The 12,255-nt window shown below is 50.6% G+C and overlaps 6 protein-coding genes across 6 annotated transcripts; 2 read left to right on the plus strand and 4 right to left on the minus strand.

Annotated features, from left to right (window-relative positions):
- Nucleotides 1-12: 12 nt before the first annotated feature.
- Nucleotides 13-1,705, minus strand: P175DRAFT_0498951 (Zn(II)2Cys6 transcription factor rglT). Its single transcript, XM_040896625.1, has 2 exons — nucleotides 1,334-1,705; nucleotides 13-1,264 (listed from the first exon to the last, which is right to left on the minus strand). The coding sequence occupies exons 1-2, from the start codon at nucleotides 1,476-1,478 to the stop codon at nucleotides 129-131; spliced, it is 1,281 nt and encodes a 426-aa protein (XP_040753806.1). The 5' UTR covers nucleotides 1,479-1,705; the 3' UTR covers nucleotides 13-128.
- Nucleotides 1,706-1,734: 29 nt separating this feature from the next.
- On the plus strand, nucleotides 1,735-4,323 carry erb1 (ribosome biogenesis protein ERB1). The gene has a single exon (XM_040896626.1). The coding sequence runs from the start codon at nucleotides 1,785-1,787 to the stop codon at nucleotides 4,143-4,145; it is 2,361 nt and encodes a 786-aa protein (XP_040753807.1). The 5' UTR covers nucleotides 1,735-1,784; the 3' UTR covers nucleotides 4,146-4,323.
- Nucleotides 4,324-4,493: 170 nt separating this feature from the next.
- Nucleotides 4,494-6,912, minus strand: P175DRAFT_0514503 (putative AAA family ATPase/60S ribosome export protein Rix7). Its single transcript, XM_040898811.1, has 3 exons — nucleotides 6,825-6,912; nucleotides 6,493-6,738; nucleotides 4,494-6,436 (listed from the first exon to the last, which is right to left on the minus strand). The coding sequence occupies exons 1-3, from the start codon at nucleotides 6,870-6,872 to the stop codon at nucleotides 4,526-4,528; spliced, it is 2,205 nt and encodes a 734-aa protein (XP_040753808.1). The 5' UTR covers nucleotides 6,873-6,912; the 3' UTR covers nucleotides 4,494-4,525.
- A 271-nt stretch (nucleotides 6,913-7,183) lies between these two features.
- On the plus strand, nucleotides 7,184-8,335 carry P175DRAFT_0521580 (ESCRT-III subunit protein VPS20). Its single transcript, XM_040899212.1, has 3 exons — nucleotides 7,184-7,323; nucleotides 7,464-7,827; nucleotides 7,896-8,335. Exons 1-3 carry the CDS (start codon nucleotides 7,280-7,282, stop codon nucleotides 8,133-8,135), a joined length of 648 nt encoding a protein of 215 aa, XP_040753809.1. The 5' UTR covers nucleotides 7,184-7,279; the 3' UTR covers nucleotides 8,136-8,335.
- Nucleotides 8,336-8,338: 3 nt separating this feature from the next.
- On the minus strand, nucleotides 8,339-9,543 carry P175DRAFT_0498955 (PITH domain-containing protein). The gene is made up of 3 exons (XM_040896627.1): nucleotides 9,267-9,543; nucleotides 9,095-9,206; nucleotides 8,339-8,924 (listed from the first exon to the last, which is right to left on the minus strand). Exons 1-3 carry the CDS (start codon nucleotides 9,415-9,417, stop codon nucleotides 8,504-8,506), a joined length of 684 nt encoding a protein of 227 aa, XP_040753810.1. The 5' UTR covers nucleotides 9,418-9,543; the 3' UTR covers nucleotides 8,339-8,503.
- Nucleotides 9,544-9,651: 108 nt separating this feature from the next.
- P175DRAFT_0452838 (putative ATP dependent RNA helicase) lies at nucleotides 9,652-12,187 on the minus strand. Its single transcript, XM_040894531.1, has 3 exons — nucleotides 11,770-12,187; nucleotides 10,049-11,707; nucleotides 9,652-9,970 (listed from the first exon to the last, which is right to left on the minus strand). The coding sequence occupies exons 1-3, from the start codon at nucleotides 11,992-11,994 to the stop codon at nucleotides 9,839-9,841; spliced, it is 2,016 nt and encodes a 671-aa protein (XP_040753811.1). The 5' UTR covers nucleotides 11,995-12,187; the 3' UTR covers nucleotides 9,652-9,838.
- Between the last annotated feature and the right edge of the window lie 68 nt (nucleotides 12,188-12,255).

Genomic DNA, 12,255 nt, shown 5'->3' on the forward strand with positions numbered 1-12,255 from the left:
AAAAAAAGATAAATCCATTCACATTAAGAACGCCTGGTATATATATATACTGGATATCGACTCGAAAAACATTTTTCCTTCTCAAAACTCCAACGCCGCGTGGAGGAATATGGATAGATAATAAGATTTCATGCTGAAACGCCGTCGGGCGACAAGTATACATTGTCTGGGTACTCGTCAGGTTCAAATTCAAATTTGGCAATGACATGCCTCGCACTCTTCGCTACGCGGAGGCAGAGTAAATCCTGCTCAGCGTGGGGATCGACGTCGAGATTTGGGCTGGAATGTAGTCGTTGCTCCGGGGGCAATGGATGGGAGTCAGATGACTCATGCCATCGTCGTTGGCGAGCCTCCATTTCTTCGATGAGGGAGAGCACGCTTGGCGAATTGAGGCAAGGTGGTTTAATGCCGGGGTCGATGGGCCCGTGTACAACGCTGTTCCGGACGAGCTGTCGGAGCCAGTCTTTCCAGGCCGCTGTTGGGTCGGCGGATTGATTGATGGCTGCAATGCAGTCAGGGCTAGATACTTGTTTCCCAAGCTCAACAGGGTCGGCTTTGGACACACGCAGCCAGGAGTCGGCGATTACGTTGAGCAGCGTCCCTGTGAACATGACGTTTTGAAAACCCGTATCGAACCTGGAGGGACAGTTTGGGCAGCGTATGATTGCTTGCGCAGTTCTGGAGGAAATGGAGAGCGAGCATATTGTATGTTGAGAGATTGGGAAGGATTTGAGGGAAGAGAGATGGCTGAGACAGAGATAGAGGTATGAAAGGCAAGAGCATTGAGTGTCGGCCGACGCTCCTGAGTCCGAGGGGCTGATAGGAGGAGTTAGACCTGGTGGCAATAGGAATGGATTGGGCGCTGCTGATGAGACGCTGTGGAAATCTGGCCAAGGAGAGGCTGTTGATGGAACTGAGCTCAACGGTTCACCCAGCGCCAACTGCAATGAATGTCGGTGGTTTTCATCAGTCGACAGTCGGCACGGAAAGTTGCTGAACGGAGTTGGGTACATCGGGGAGAACAGCTGGGTGGAATCGACCGTAGTTTCTGTCCCCAAATCTGAAGAAAACTGGTTGTTATCCGAGCTGGTCCACATGTCACTGTTAGACAGACCCATGAATACCACATTATCGTCATCTTCTCGCATACGCTTCTTGGGCGGCCGTCCCATCTGCTTCTGGACGGAATAGTGGCAGATAAGTGACTGCTTAGTGCAACGACTACATCCCGAGAGTTCGCCAGAGCATTTCAACTTTCGTTTCCCTTTACGACCATTAAATTATTAGATATTTCAACTTCTTCTTAAAGAAAGAAACCAAAAAAAAAACTCACTACACTCATCACAAGCCGCATGCCGTTTCACTGGCTGCAGCTGAGAGGGCGCTGTTTCGCAGGCGGCGGCAGAGGCACTTGGGGGGGTCAACTTGTCGGTGGACGCGGGGTGCGGTTGGCTCCACTGGGATGCTTCATATTGCATCTTGGACACCGAATACACAGATAATACCGTGGTACATCAAGGTAAAAGACAGAAAAGACAGAACCCCCCCCCTTTTTGATCTGTTGAAGAGCGAGTAAACCAGGCGGGAATCGCATGTCAGACAACGAGATCTCGTCGGGTTTCCAATGACTTCAGTTACTGCCTAATCAGGGAGGCGGTATATCACGTGGGCGGTCAACAGGTCCTCCCGACATTTTTTTTATTTTCCATGAGAAAAAAAAAAAAAGTCTCTATACCGATTCTTGTTGATTTGGAGCACAGCATTTGCTGCATTTCTTCGCCATCATGAGCTCTCTCAAGGCCTCGAAGAAACGCAAGGCCGTTACCCGTGATGTGGAGGAGGAAGCTGGGGTCTTTTCTGGCGACGAACTGAACGCTGGGGATCTGGACGGCGCGCTGTCGGACAATGCTCACGACCTGTCCAGCGACGAAGATGCCAGTGACTCTGAGGTTGAATTGGTGGATGAGTTTAGCGATGACGAAGATGAGGATGAGGAAGAGCTCGACAGTGATGAAATTCCGTCGGATGACGATGTGCTTGCGAAAAAATCTGGTGTATCAGCAATTGATGTCAAGGGACTTTCCGACGACGATGATAGCGAGGAGGAGCAATTGAACTATCGTATTGAAAAGGATGCGAATGGAAACGAGCGATATCTTTACGACGAGATTAACCCGGACGATAACTCTGACTATTCCGATGCCGACGAGAAAATGAACACTATTGGTGATATCCCGCTGTCTTTCTACGATCAATACCCTCATATTGGTTATGATATCAACGGAAAGAAGATTATGCGCCCTGCAAAGGGAGAGGCTCTGGATGCATTGCTCGATAGCATCGAGATTCCTAAGGGTTGGACCGGTCTAACTGATCCATCGACCGGCAAACCCTTAGAATTGAGCCAGGATGAGCTCGAGCTGTTGCGCAAAGTCCAAATGAACGAGATCCCACAAGATGGGTATGATCCGTATGAACCTCTGCTTGAGTGGTTCACCCCCCAACAGGAGATCATGCCTCTCAGCGCTGCGCCTGAGCCGAAACGTCGATTTGTTCCCTCCAAACACGAAGCTAAGCGAGTGATGAAGATTGTCAAGGCTATTAAGGAAGGCCGCATCTTGCCATTCAAACCCCCGACGGAAGAAAATGAAGGAGAAAAGGATATAATCAAATACGATCTGTGGGCGGATGAAGCAGAACGACCTGATCACCCCATGCACGTCCCCGCTCCTAAGCTTCCACCCCCAGGCTACGAGGAGAGTTATCACCCACCCCCAGAGTATCTTCCCGACAAGAAGGAACGCAAAGAATGGGAGGATGCTGATCCCGAAGATAGAGAGCGTGAGTATCTTCCCAATGACTTTGGCTCTCTTCGCAAGGTTCCTGGTTACGAGACTTTCGTTAAGGAGAAATTTGAGCGCTGCTTGGACCTTTACCTGGCTCCCAGAGTGAGGAGAAGCAAGCTGAATATTGATCCTGAGAGCTTGCTTCCTAAACTCCCAAGCCCAGAAGAGCTGAAGCCATTCCCCACGGCTTGCGCCACCATCTTCAGAGGACACAAGGGCCGTGTTCGCAGTTTGGCAGTTGATCCTACTGGCGTTTGGCTTGCTACAGGTGGGGATGATGGAACTGTTCGTGTTTGGGAACTCCTCACAGGTCGCCAGCTGTGGAGCGTCAAGCTGGCTGAAGATGAGGCTGTGAACGTGGTGCGCTGGCGCCCTGGCAAGGACGCTGTTGTCCTTGCTGCTGCCGCAGGCGACGATATCTATCTCGCAGTGCCTCCCGTGGCGGACCCCGAGACCGAAATGGCCAGCTTGGACCTGCTTGATGCTGGCTGGGGATACGCAGCCTCGAAGCCTGCCCCTAGCGCCGCTGATGAGGGCAAGAAGAACACTCCTCCCCAATGGATTCGCCCTTCGGCCTCTCTCGCAGACTCTGGCGTCTGTGCTGTCATTCCCCTGCGTTACGTTCCCAAGTCTATCTCATGGCACCGCCGCGGAGACTACTTCGTTACCGTGTGCTCTGGTGCCTCGACCCCAGCCTCGGTGGCGATTTCAATCCACACTCTTTCCAAGCACTTGACCCAATACCCATTCCGCCGGCGCATTAAGGGTGGTGGACCCCCACAAACAGCGCACTTCCACCCCTCCAAGCCGATCCTCTTCGTCGCCAACCAACGGACAATCCGAGCTTACGACCTGTCGCGCCAACTTCTCGTCAAGATTGTCCAGCCAGGTGCCCGCTGGATTTCCTCCTTCGACATTCACCCGACATCCTCGACCGCGGCCGGCGGAGACAATATTATCGTTGGTTCCTACGACCGCCGCCTGCTGTGGCACGATCTCGAACTTTCCCAACGCCCCTACAAAACCCTCCGCTACCACCGCAAAGCCATCCGAGCTGTCCGCTTCCACCCCGGTGGCCGCTATCCTCTCTTTGCTGACGCTAGTGACGACGGCTCTCTGCAGATTTTCCACGGTAACGTTACCGGCGATATGCTCAGCAACGCTACCATCGTCCCCTTGAAGGTTCTCAAGGGCCACAAGATCACAGGAGAGCTAGGTGTCTTGGACATCGATTGGCATCCCCGAGAAGCTTGGTGTGTCAGTGCCGGTGCGGATGGAACATGTCGTTTATGGATGTAAATTTCCGTAATTTCCCCGTTGAAAAATTTTAAATGTAACATTGCATGTGTGTCCCCTCCCCGCTTGTTTTCTTTTTTTTTTTTTTCTTTTCCTTTTCCTTTTCCTTTTCCCTTGTGGCCTTGTGCCTTGTCTGTCTAGTCTACAGGAAGGGGGGGCGTTTTGGTGTATATACGTTCATTGAGTCTGATATCCACAGCGATAAAAATAAAAGTTTCTATCACTTTACTTCTGTCCATTGTATAAGCGTTTTATATATATATATATATCCTATCATCATTAACGTCTATATCGTAGTTTTAAGTAATTGCTGGCCGGTCTGTATACAAGAACCATTCGTAGATTAGGTGTCCCCCCCCTCCCTTTTTTTTTTTTTTTTTTCTCTAGATAATACCACCACCCCAATCCCTCCTTAACTTCTCATACTTTTTCAAATCCGTAACACTCGGTCTGATAAATGTCTTGGCAGAAACAAAGTCCTCGAACTTGATCGTATCCCTGCGCTTGATAGCAGAGTATCCCGCACGCCGGAGCAAACTGCCCAGATCAGCACCGCTAAATCCTTCGCAGTCTTCAGCGAGGCGTCGCAGGTCCTCGCTGAACTCGATGGGCAAGTTGCGGACAAGAGTCTGCAGGATATCAACGCGCTCCGAGGGACTTGGGAGATTCACGAAGAGAAGGGTTTCAAGACGACCGGGACGCAGCATGGCGGGGTCGATGATATCGGGACGGTTCGTGGCGGCGATTACGTAGATGCCCTGGCGACTGCTACCTAGACCGTCAAGCTCAGTGAGAAGGGTATTGACGACACGAGCGGAGGCCTCGGAAAGCGTATCGTCGCGTCGGGGAACAAGGGCGTCCAGTTCATCGAAGAAAATGACGCAGGGAACGGAGGAGCGCGCACGGACGAAGACCTGGCGAACGGCACGTTCGGACTCACCCACGTATTTGTTGAGGAGTTCGGGGCCCTTGACGCTGATGAAGTTCGCGCGGGACTCGTTGGCCACAGCCTTGGCGAGGAGGGTTTTACCGCAGCCGGGAGGGCCCCAGAGGAGCACGCCCGTGGGGGCGGTGATGCCGACGCTGGCGTAGAGGTCTGGGGTTCGGATGGGTTCGACGATGGCCGTGACGAGTTCCTCGCGGATGCCGCCGAGGGCGCCGATGTCAGCCCAGGTTGTGTCGGGGATGGTTGCGAAACCTTCGCGTTTCGAGGACGGTTGGATCTTGGGGAGAGCTGTAAAGAAATCCGCATTGGATACGAGGACGACCTGCGCTTCGTCGCCGATGGGGGTTTCCTTGGCGTGGGTGATGAGTCGTCGGAGCTCCTTGACTCTAGGGCTGAGGTCGTCCTCGACGCCCTCAATGTCCATTTCTTCCCCGCTGTTAGACTTCAGTAGTTCCAGGTATCGCTTGATGGCTGCGGAGCCGGCGGTGGATACTAGATCGTTGAGATCGGCACCAACGAAGCCAGGGGTTCTTTTAGCCAGGGTTTTGAAGTCGAGGTCGTCCGCGAGGCGCATTTTCCGGGTGAGTGCGCGAAGGATCAGTTCTCGGACGGGCTCTGAAGGTACAGTCATGTTGATTTCTTTGTCGAATCTGCCTCCCCGACGGAGAGCCGCATCTAAACTATCCGGGCGATTCGTCGCTGCAAGAACGATGACGGGTTTCCCATCGGTTTTTTCTAAAGCCAGTTCGTCCATGCAGGTCAGGAGTTGAGCGACGATTCGCTTCTCCATTTCTCTCTGTGCGCTTTCTCTTTTCGGCGTAATAGCATCGATCTCATCGATGAAAATAAGGCAAGGGGCTAGCCTCTTGGCTTCCTCAAAATGCTCCCGAAGGGCTTTCTCGGACTCTCCTGACATTCCCGAAATAACGGACGGGGCTGAGATAGAAATAAACGGGACCCCGAGCTCCGCGGCAAAGGCGTTTGCAATCATGGTTTTACCGCATCCGGGCGGACCGTGAAGCAGAACACCACGAGGAGGCTGGACATTCGAGGACAGATAGACCTGAGGACGGGTCATTGGCAGAATCACCAGATCCCCCAGCTGCTGAATCACATCATCTAAACCACCCAGATCCGCGAGACTAACATGGGTAGGGGGAGAGCGGTCGACGGCAGCACTTTCCGCTTTGCGCCGCTTGGACGAATGGGACTCGCCTCCATGGTGTCGCTTTTTCGTCGATGTCGGCGCAGGCGTTGTATTTTCCGAGTTGGGGGCCTCGGATTGTTTCTGCTGTTTGGTGGAGGTACTCCACATGCCAACAATGCTCTTGTTCAGGCTGTTGGACTCCTGTTCGAGTCAGTACCAGAGCCATCGATCGGGGGATAATAAACTGTGGGATGTACCGGGACCGGTTGCTCCTCCTCCAATCCAGCAAAATCCCCGTCTATGGAATCGTTCTCCTCTTCTGCGACCTCATCGGCTTTCAATACCTCCACGACCCGCTCAATGCTGTCTTCGAGGGTTCTCTTTGGTTTTCTGCCGAGGCTGGAATTGGACCTCTTAATAGAGTCATAGATCGCGGTTACTGACAGGCGAATTTGGCCATTTTCTCCTTGGTCGTCGATTAGTTTGCGAACGACTTGGTAGACCTGCAACCAAAGGCGTTAGGAAAGACCAATTAAGAGAGAAAAAAAAAAAGGTATATTATATTGTATGTAGTTTTTCAGCCACTTACCTCGCGATCAAGGCCTTGCCTCAGAGTTGACCTGCCTCCACGGGGCATCTCCTCCAAATCCAGATGCTTGCTTTTATTGGAATGTTTCGTGGTAGAATCTCTGGTGATGGGCAACTGCACCGGATGAATTTCTACAAATTTGAAAGATCGGAGAATAGATTCACCGATGTAATCTTGAAAAATAGATTGCAGATACTGTAATTTCATTGGTGATTTTTGCGTATGATGCTGGTAATACAAGTACCCAGGAATAATACCGTACCGTACTATACGCACAGAGCCTGTACCAAAATATCAAGCGCGGGACGTCATTGTGGTGGTTTTTATCGGGCCGGCTGCGTTTCTTATCACCCGGACTCTCTAAACTTGTCCCTCGTGCTCTATGGAGGGAGTATTACCAGCGAACGGGGCATCGTCGGAGACCAGTTTACCAGTAACGACAATATGCGGTGACAATGGGGAACGCAAACAGCTCCCATAAGATCTCAGCACAAGACCGGTGAGGTTTCCCCCCTTTTTCCACCCTCGAACCTGGCGTTATCTTTAACAGGAGGGCCGCCGGCGATGACTCTCTCTCTCTGATCCCGGTTTCCTCTCAACGACGATGTAACTAACAGCCAGCCCCTCGCGTGGGAACAGAGCGATTCTCGACTTGAAAAACCAGCGCGACAATCTTCATCGGTACCAGAGACGTATTACGGTTCTCACTGACCGCGAAACCGCAATCGCGAAGGAATGTCTCGCACGGAATGATCGAAAGCGCGCCCTCCTGGCTCTGCGCCGCAAGAAATACCAAGAGTCGCTTTTGGCGAAGACGGATGCGCAACTAGCACAGCTGGAACAGTTGACCAGTCAGGTGGAGTTCGCGCTGGTACAGAAGGATGTTCTCTTTGGGTTACAGCAGGGAACGCACGTTCTCCGAACGATTAACAAGGAGATGGGGGGTATCGAAGGGGTGGAGAAACTGATGGGGGAATCCGAGGAGGCGAGAGCCTACCAAGAGGTATGGATCCCCCCCCTATTGCTATTGCTATACAGCTTGGTGGCTTGCTGACGAGATTCGCGGAATAGGAAATTAGCCAGATGCTTGCAGGGTGTTTATCCAACCAGGATGAGGATGAAGTTGAAGACGAATTGGAGGCTCTCCACCGCGAAGTACAGGGCCCCGTTCATCTTCCAGAAGCCCCGACTACAGAGCCTCCGGAATCGATGCCAGCTGTGCCTGATGATACGGAACCTCAAGAGCAGTTGGTAAAGCAGAAAGCCCGAGCCCGTGCCAGAGCGAGAGAGCGAGAGGCTATTCCGGCCTAAGCTGATTCCTTTCCTTGACTTGTTGGATCGGCACCTTTCTAAACCGCAGAATTGTGATGACATGCGCTACAGCATTCCGGTGTTGGGTGGTTTATCATATACTTGGTGACGAAGACAGTACATTAGATTTCAGACTCGTTGATTCGGTACTTTAATCATAGACAATTCAACATGAATTAAATGCAAAATGCTGCTTACCCGCTAGAGTCCCGCTCTACAATACATCTACATAAACTAGGAGTTCTCTCTTGCCCCGGATGTGTCCTAAGTACATTCGTAAGGTCATCAATGCTACCTGGAACGGTCTCTCATATAATGGTCAGGAGCATGATCCACTATCGAGTCCGTCCTCTAGAAGGAAAATCACCTCACTGGCCGGGCATGATCCTGCCACCCACGCCACTCACACCCGGGATCGCGACATGGTCATTAGGATTAGCCGCAGCCTCGTACAAGAAGCTAACAGGCTCCCTATTCAAAGCCATAAACTGGCCCTTGAACCCAACGTACCCGACCTTTGTCACATCTTCCTCTCCATCGCTCCAGTTGTCTTCAAAGAACAAGGTGATCGATGTAGTAGTGTTCCAGTGCGCACGGTTCAAGGGTAACTCGAAAACATCAGTTCCTGGAATTGGCTGTGGAATTTCAATCGTTTGGGTTGGTTTCAGCTCGGAAGCTGTGGCAAAGTCTAGGTCGTCGCGGTTTTTGAAAAGCTTCAAGGTCTTGGGAGCGGAGGGGGTTGGAGCTGTGTATATCAGAAGGGAGTGAACTTTGACTTGTCCGGTGAATCTGATAGTAGGTAGGTAATTTGTAGAAGTATTAGTCTAATTTGAGGTATCCAAAATGATATCGGAGGTTATCCCGCGGGGTAAAACAGTGACGCGAAGTAATCTTTTTTTTTTTTTTTTTGAAAAGGAAGGAGACTTCCTGTATTCCAAGAAAGACAAGGTAAAGCTTACGGAATATACATCAAGAGTTGCTCATCTGCATCACTCTCCAGTTCTGGTTGATCGTTCTGTCTTTCCGTCCATGTTTTCTTGACAATCGCTGCCCCAGAGTGCGGAGTTGCTTCTGTATCTCCAGGTTAGAGATTAAGGACAAGCTAAAACAATCAAACAGCTAGCGACATACCGTTCAGTGTGATGATTGAGTCAAACTGGATTTGAGAGTAGAGAAGGGACTGGATTGCTGGTGTGATATCATTCGAGTGGTCGTGGCCGTCGTCTCCCTCGCCGTGGCAATGCCCGTGATGGTCGTGACTATGATGGTGGTGGTGGGACATGACGGAGGGCGATTTAAGGAGTGAACCCTTTAAATAAGAAGTAAATTGGCTCTTATTTGGCTTGTTTCAAAATCGATGTAAAAGCAGAAAAAAACGTCGGACCTTTCTGTGCTCCGAAAGGGGATCGTGATGGTGTTTTGCTGTGCGAGAATTTTCCATCTCAACTCATCGCGCATGGTTGCCGAGTGTCGCTCAACACTGTGGTAAGAGAACATGCATTACAATCTACTTTGTGCAAGTATTCCATTGGAACATACTGTATTTTCGGACCATGTATGCTAATATTGTGCGCCTCTCCGCCCATCATTGTCTCAACTATACAGGTTACATGGTTGCAGGGACAAATTCAACGTGGATTACGACGCTGTCGGTCAAGTATTAGACGGCTACCATCTAGTCATATCTGACATGATAGCTCCAATCATTGTGATTTGTAGTAGTTCGGAGCATATTCAAGAAGGTAGCTCTTCTCTATCTTTGTGATATCACGAATGAACGTCTTCTCGCCTGTCTGCAAAATCTCATGGAAGATGACCCAGTCCGCTTTTCGATTCTAGGAGTCGCAGGTTAGCCAATACTGCAGCTCAACAAGGAAGTAAAAGGTGGACAAAATGGGCGAGGCAAAACTTACAAACATCAACGAACTTGGATGGGCATGAAGCGTTATGCCTCCACTGACCGTCTTAAAGGTTCCGTCCGGTTGCATCCGCGCAGCATGGGCGAAATAGCCAGTTGTTAGACAACGTTGGATTTTCTCAGACGGCTTCCCGAGATCTGCTTGTCGTGAATGAGACAGGGGACTTTCATCCGCTTTAATACCGAAACGCTCAAGGTATCGCTGGAGTTGCGCCCTTATGCTGACTGCTCTTTGCATAGATCGGTAGTTCAAGAGATTGTCGCGGCACCACTTGGTTTCTTTCTTTCCCTTGGTCACAAACGCCTGGTAGACGTTTAAATATGTTAAGTGATCCCCCTCTTCGACGGCAAATTTTCTGCGAGTGCTCTCGGATTGCCGTTTATCCCCATCGTGTTGCACCCAGACGGATCCCTGTAGACTGACCATGGCGGCAATGGATAAAATTTCGCTTAGACAGCCAAATGACTGCGCAGAGAGGAGGACCTTGGCCATCATAGGATCAACTGCGAGTTCAGCCATCCGCAAACCTAAAGGTTTTGTTAACTTGGCGTAATCGTCAACCGCTCCTAAAGAGTAAAGAAGCTCGAATGCACGAATCACGAGGTCCGCAGGAGGCGATGTTAGGAAATCAAACCGGATTATGTTGTCGATTCCCAAGGCCTTCAGTTGCATTATCACCGGTGCTAAGTTGGATCGCTGGATTTCCGGTATAGTCATTTCGGGGAGTTGCTCATAAGCTTGCTGAGTATAGAGGCGGTAGCATTTCCCGGGTTTTGTCCTCCCAGCTCTACCAGCACGTTGAACAGCTGCTGCTTTCGAAATGGGCACAGCCGTCAGTGTTTCTATACCCGTAGTGGGGTTGTAAGCTCTTAGTTTGGCGAAACCGCAGTCTATGACATTAACGATCCCGTTGATAGTGACCGAAGCTTCTGCAATATTCGTCGAAACAACGACTTTGCGTGTGTTCTCTGGTGAAGGCTCAAAAACGTACATCTGCTGGTCGGTTGTAAGACCAGCGTATAGAGGGAGCGGGAGTAAAGCCTGCGCCTTTGGATGAAGCATCGCTGCACGCTCGGAAATTAGTTGGATTGCTGTTTCAATTTCCTCCCGGCCCGTGAGAAAGATCAAAATATCACCTTCAGCTTCCTGCAGGTGGATGTCAAACACGGTTTTCACGGCTCGCTCAACATAGTCCTCCGCAGGCGATTCGAGGTAAAGCATGTCAACCGGATACATTCGTCCTTCAAGGCTAATAATTCGTCCAATACTCCCCCCAATGTGGCCAAGCTCCGACTCAGGTTGGAACTCCTCTCCGGCAAAAAAGCGCAAAAACTCTTCGGCTTGTAGGGTTGCACTACTGACCACTATCCGAAGTTCGGGGCGTTTTTTCATTATTTTCTTCAGCACTCCCAACAGGATATCGGTGCTAAGGGACCTTTCATGTGCCTCGTCCACCATGATTACTGAGTAGCGGGATAGCAGAGGATCTACAAGGGCTTCTCGGAGTAACATTCCGTCCGTCAAGAATTTGATCCTTGTTGAAGCCGACGTCTGGTCTTCAAAACGAATTGAATAGCCCACCTCCTCGCCTAGTTTGCAGCGCATTTCTTCTGCGACTCTGGCGGCCACGGTCGTGGCGGCCACGCGACGGGGCTATAAAAGTTTTAGCTTCCATGCGAAGGAGAGAAATTGGCGGAGAAAAGAAAAATTAGTACCTGTGTCACAGCAATAGATTTTCCATCTCCACACCATCCTGCTTGATCAAGATACTGGGGTAGTTGCGTTGTTTTACCGCTTCCAGTTTGTCCAACGACAATGGTAACAGGATAGTTTTCGACAAGATATAACAGGCTCTCCTTGTGCCTTGCAATCGGGAGCAACGACGGAGGTTTGTATAGTGATGGGATGAAGCTAGTCCCAATATCTAGTTCTGAAGCCATTTGCGAAACAACAGATTCAATGCTTTTCGAATCAATAAGAGATGCAGTTTCAAACAAGGACGGGCTTGAGCTTTATTAAGTGATAGAAAAAAGGCATATTGGAAACACACGCAGTGTGACCCCGTACTAGTCAAGGCTGGCAAGACCCAAAGACATTGTCGTTGCAGAAATCGAGAGAATCAGGATAGAAAGCAGGTATACATTCAAGGCAAGCCAGAAAGAACCATCTTGTTGCGGTGGTATCACGTGGCTGCACGTCAC

Source organism: Aspergillus ochraceoroseus (genome assembly GCF_002846915.1).
Source record: "Aspergillus ochraceoroseus IBT 24754 chromosome Unknown P175scaffold_2, whole genome shotgun sequence".
Lineage (NCBI taxonomy): Eukaryota > Fungi > Ascomycota > Eurotiomycetes > Eurotiales > Aspergillaceae > Aspergillus > Aspergillus ochraceoroseus.

Coding starts and splice junctions, on each gene's coding strand:
- P175DRAFT_0498951 (XM_040896625.1), bottom strand. CDS start 1,478: ATGCAATATGAAGCATCCCAGTGGAGCCAACCGCACCCCGCGTCCACC. Junction 1,265..1,333: donor TGCGGCTTGTGATGAGTGTA/GTGAGTTTTTTT, acceptor ATGGTCGTAAAG/GGAAACGAAAGTTGAAATGC.
- erb1 (XM_040896626.1), top strand. CDS start 1,785: ATGAGCTCTCTCAAGGCCTCGAAGAAACGCAAGGCCGTTACCCGTGAT.
- P175DRAFT_0514503 (XM_040898811.1), bottom strand. CDS start 6,872: ATGCCCCGTGGAGGCAGGTCAACTCTGAGGCAAGGCCTTGATCGCGAG. Junction 6,739..6,824: donor GGCAAGGCCTTGATCGCGAG/GTAAGTGGCTGA, acceptor CTTTGGTTGCAG/GTCTACCAAGTCGTTCGCAA. Junction 6,437..6,492: donor AGGAGGAGCAACCGGTCCCG/GTACATCCCACA, acceptor TGACTCGAACAG/GAGTCCAACAGCCTGAACAA.
- P175DRAFT_0521580 (XM_040899212.1), top strand. CDS start 7,280: ATGGGGAACGCAAACAGCTCCCATAAGATCTCAGCACAAGACCG. Junction 7,324..7,463: donor AAGATCTCAGCACAAGACCG/GTGAGGTTTCCC, acceptor GCGTGGGAACAG/AGCGATTCTCGACTTGAAAA. Junction 7,828..7,895: donor AGGCGAGAGCCTACCAAGAG/GTATGGATCCCC, acceptor TTCGCGGAATAG/GAAATTAGCCAGATGCTTGC.
- P175DRAFT_0498955 (XM_040896627.1), bottom strand. CDS start 9,417: ATGTCCCACCACCACCATCATAGTCACGACCATCACGGGCATTGCCAC. Junction 9,207..9,266: donor CTCAATCATCACACTGAACG/GTATGTCGCTAG, acceptor CTGGAGATACAG/AAGCAACTCCGCACTCTGGG. Junction 8,925..9,094: donor CAACTCTTGATGTATATTCC/GTAAGCTTTACC, acceptor ACCTACTATCAG/ATTCACCGGACAAGTCAAAG.
- P175DRAFT_0452838 (XM_040894531.1), bottom strand. CDS start 11,994: ATGGCTTCAGAACTAGATATTGGGACTAGCTTCATCCCATCACTATAC. Junction 11,708..11,769: donor AATCTATTGCTGTGACACAG/GTACTAATTTTT, acceptor AAACTTTTATAG/CCCCGTCGCGTGGCCGCCAC. Junction 9,971..10,048: donor ATCCAAGTTCGTTGATGTTT/GTAAGTTTTGCC, acceptor TGCGACTCCTAG/AATCGAAAAGCGGACTGGGT.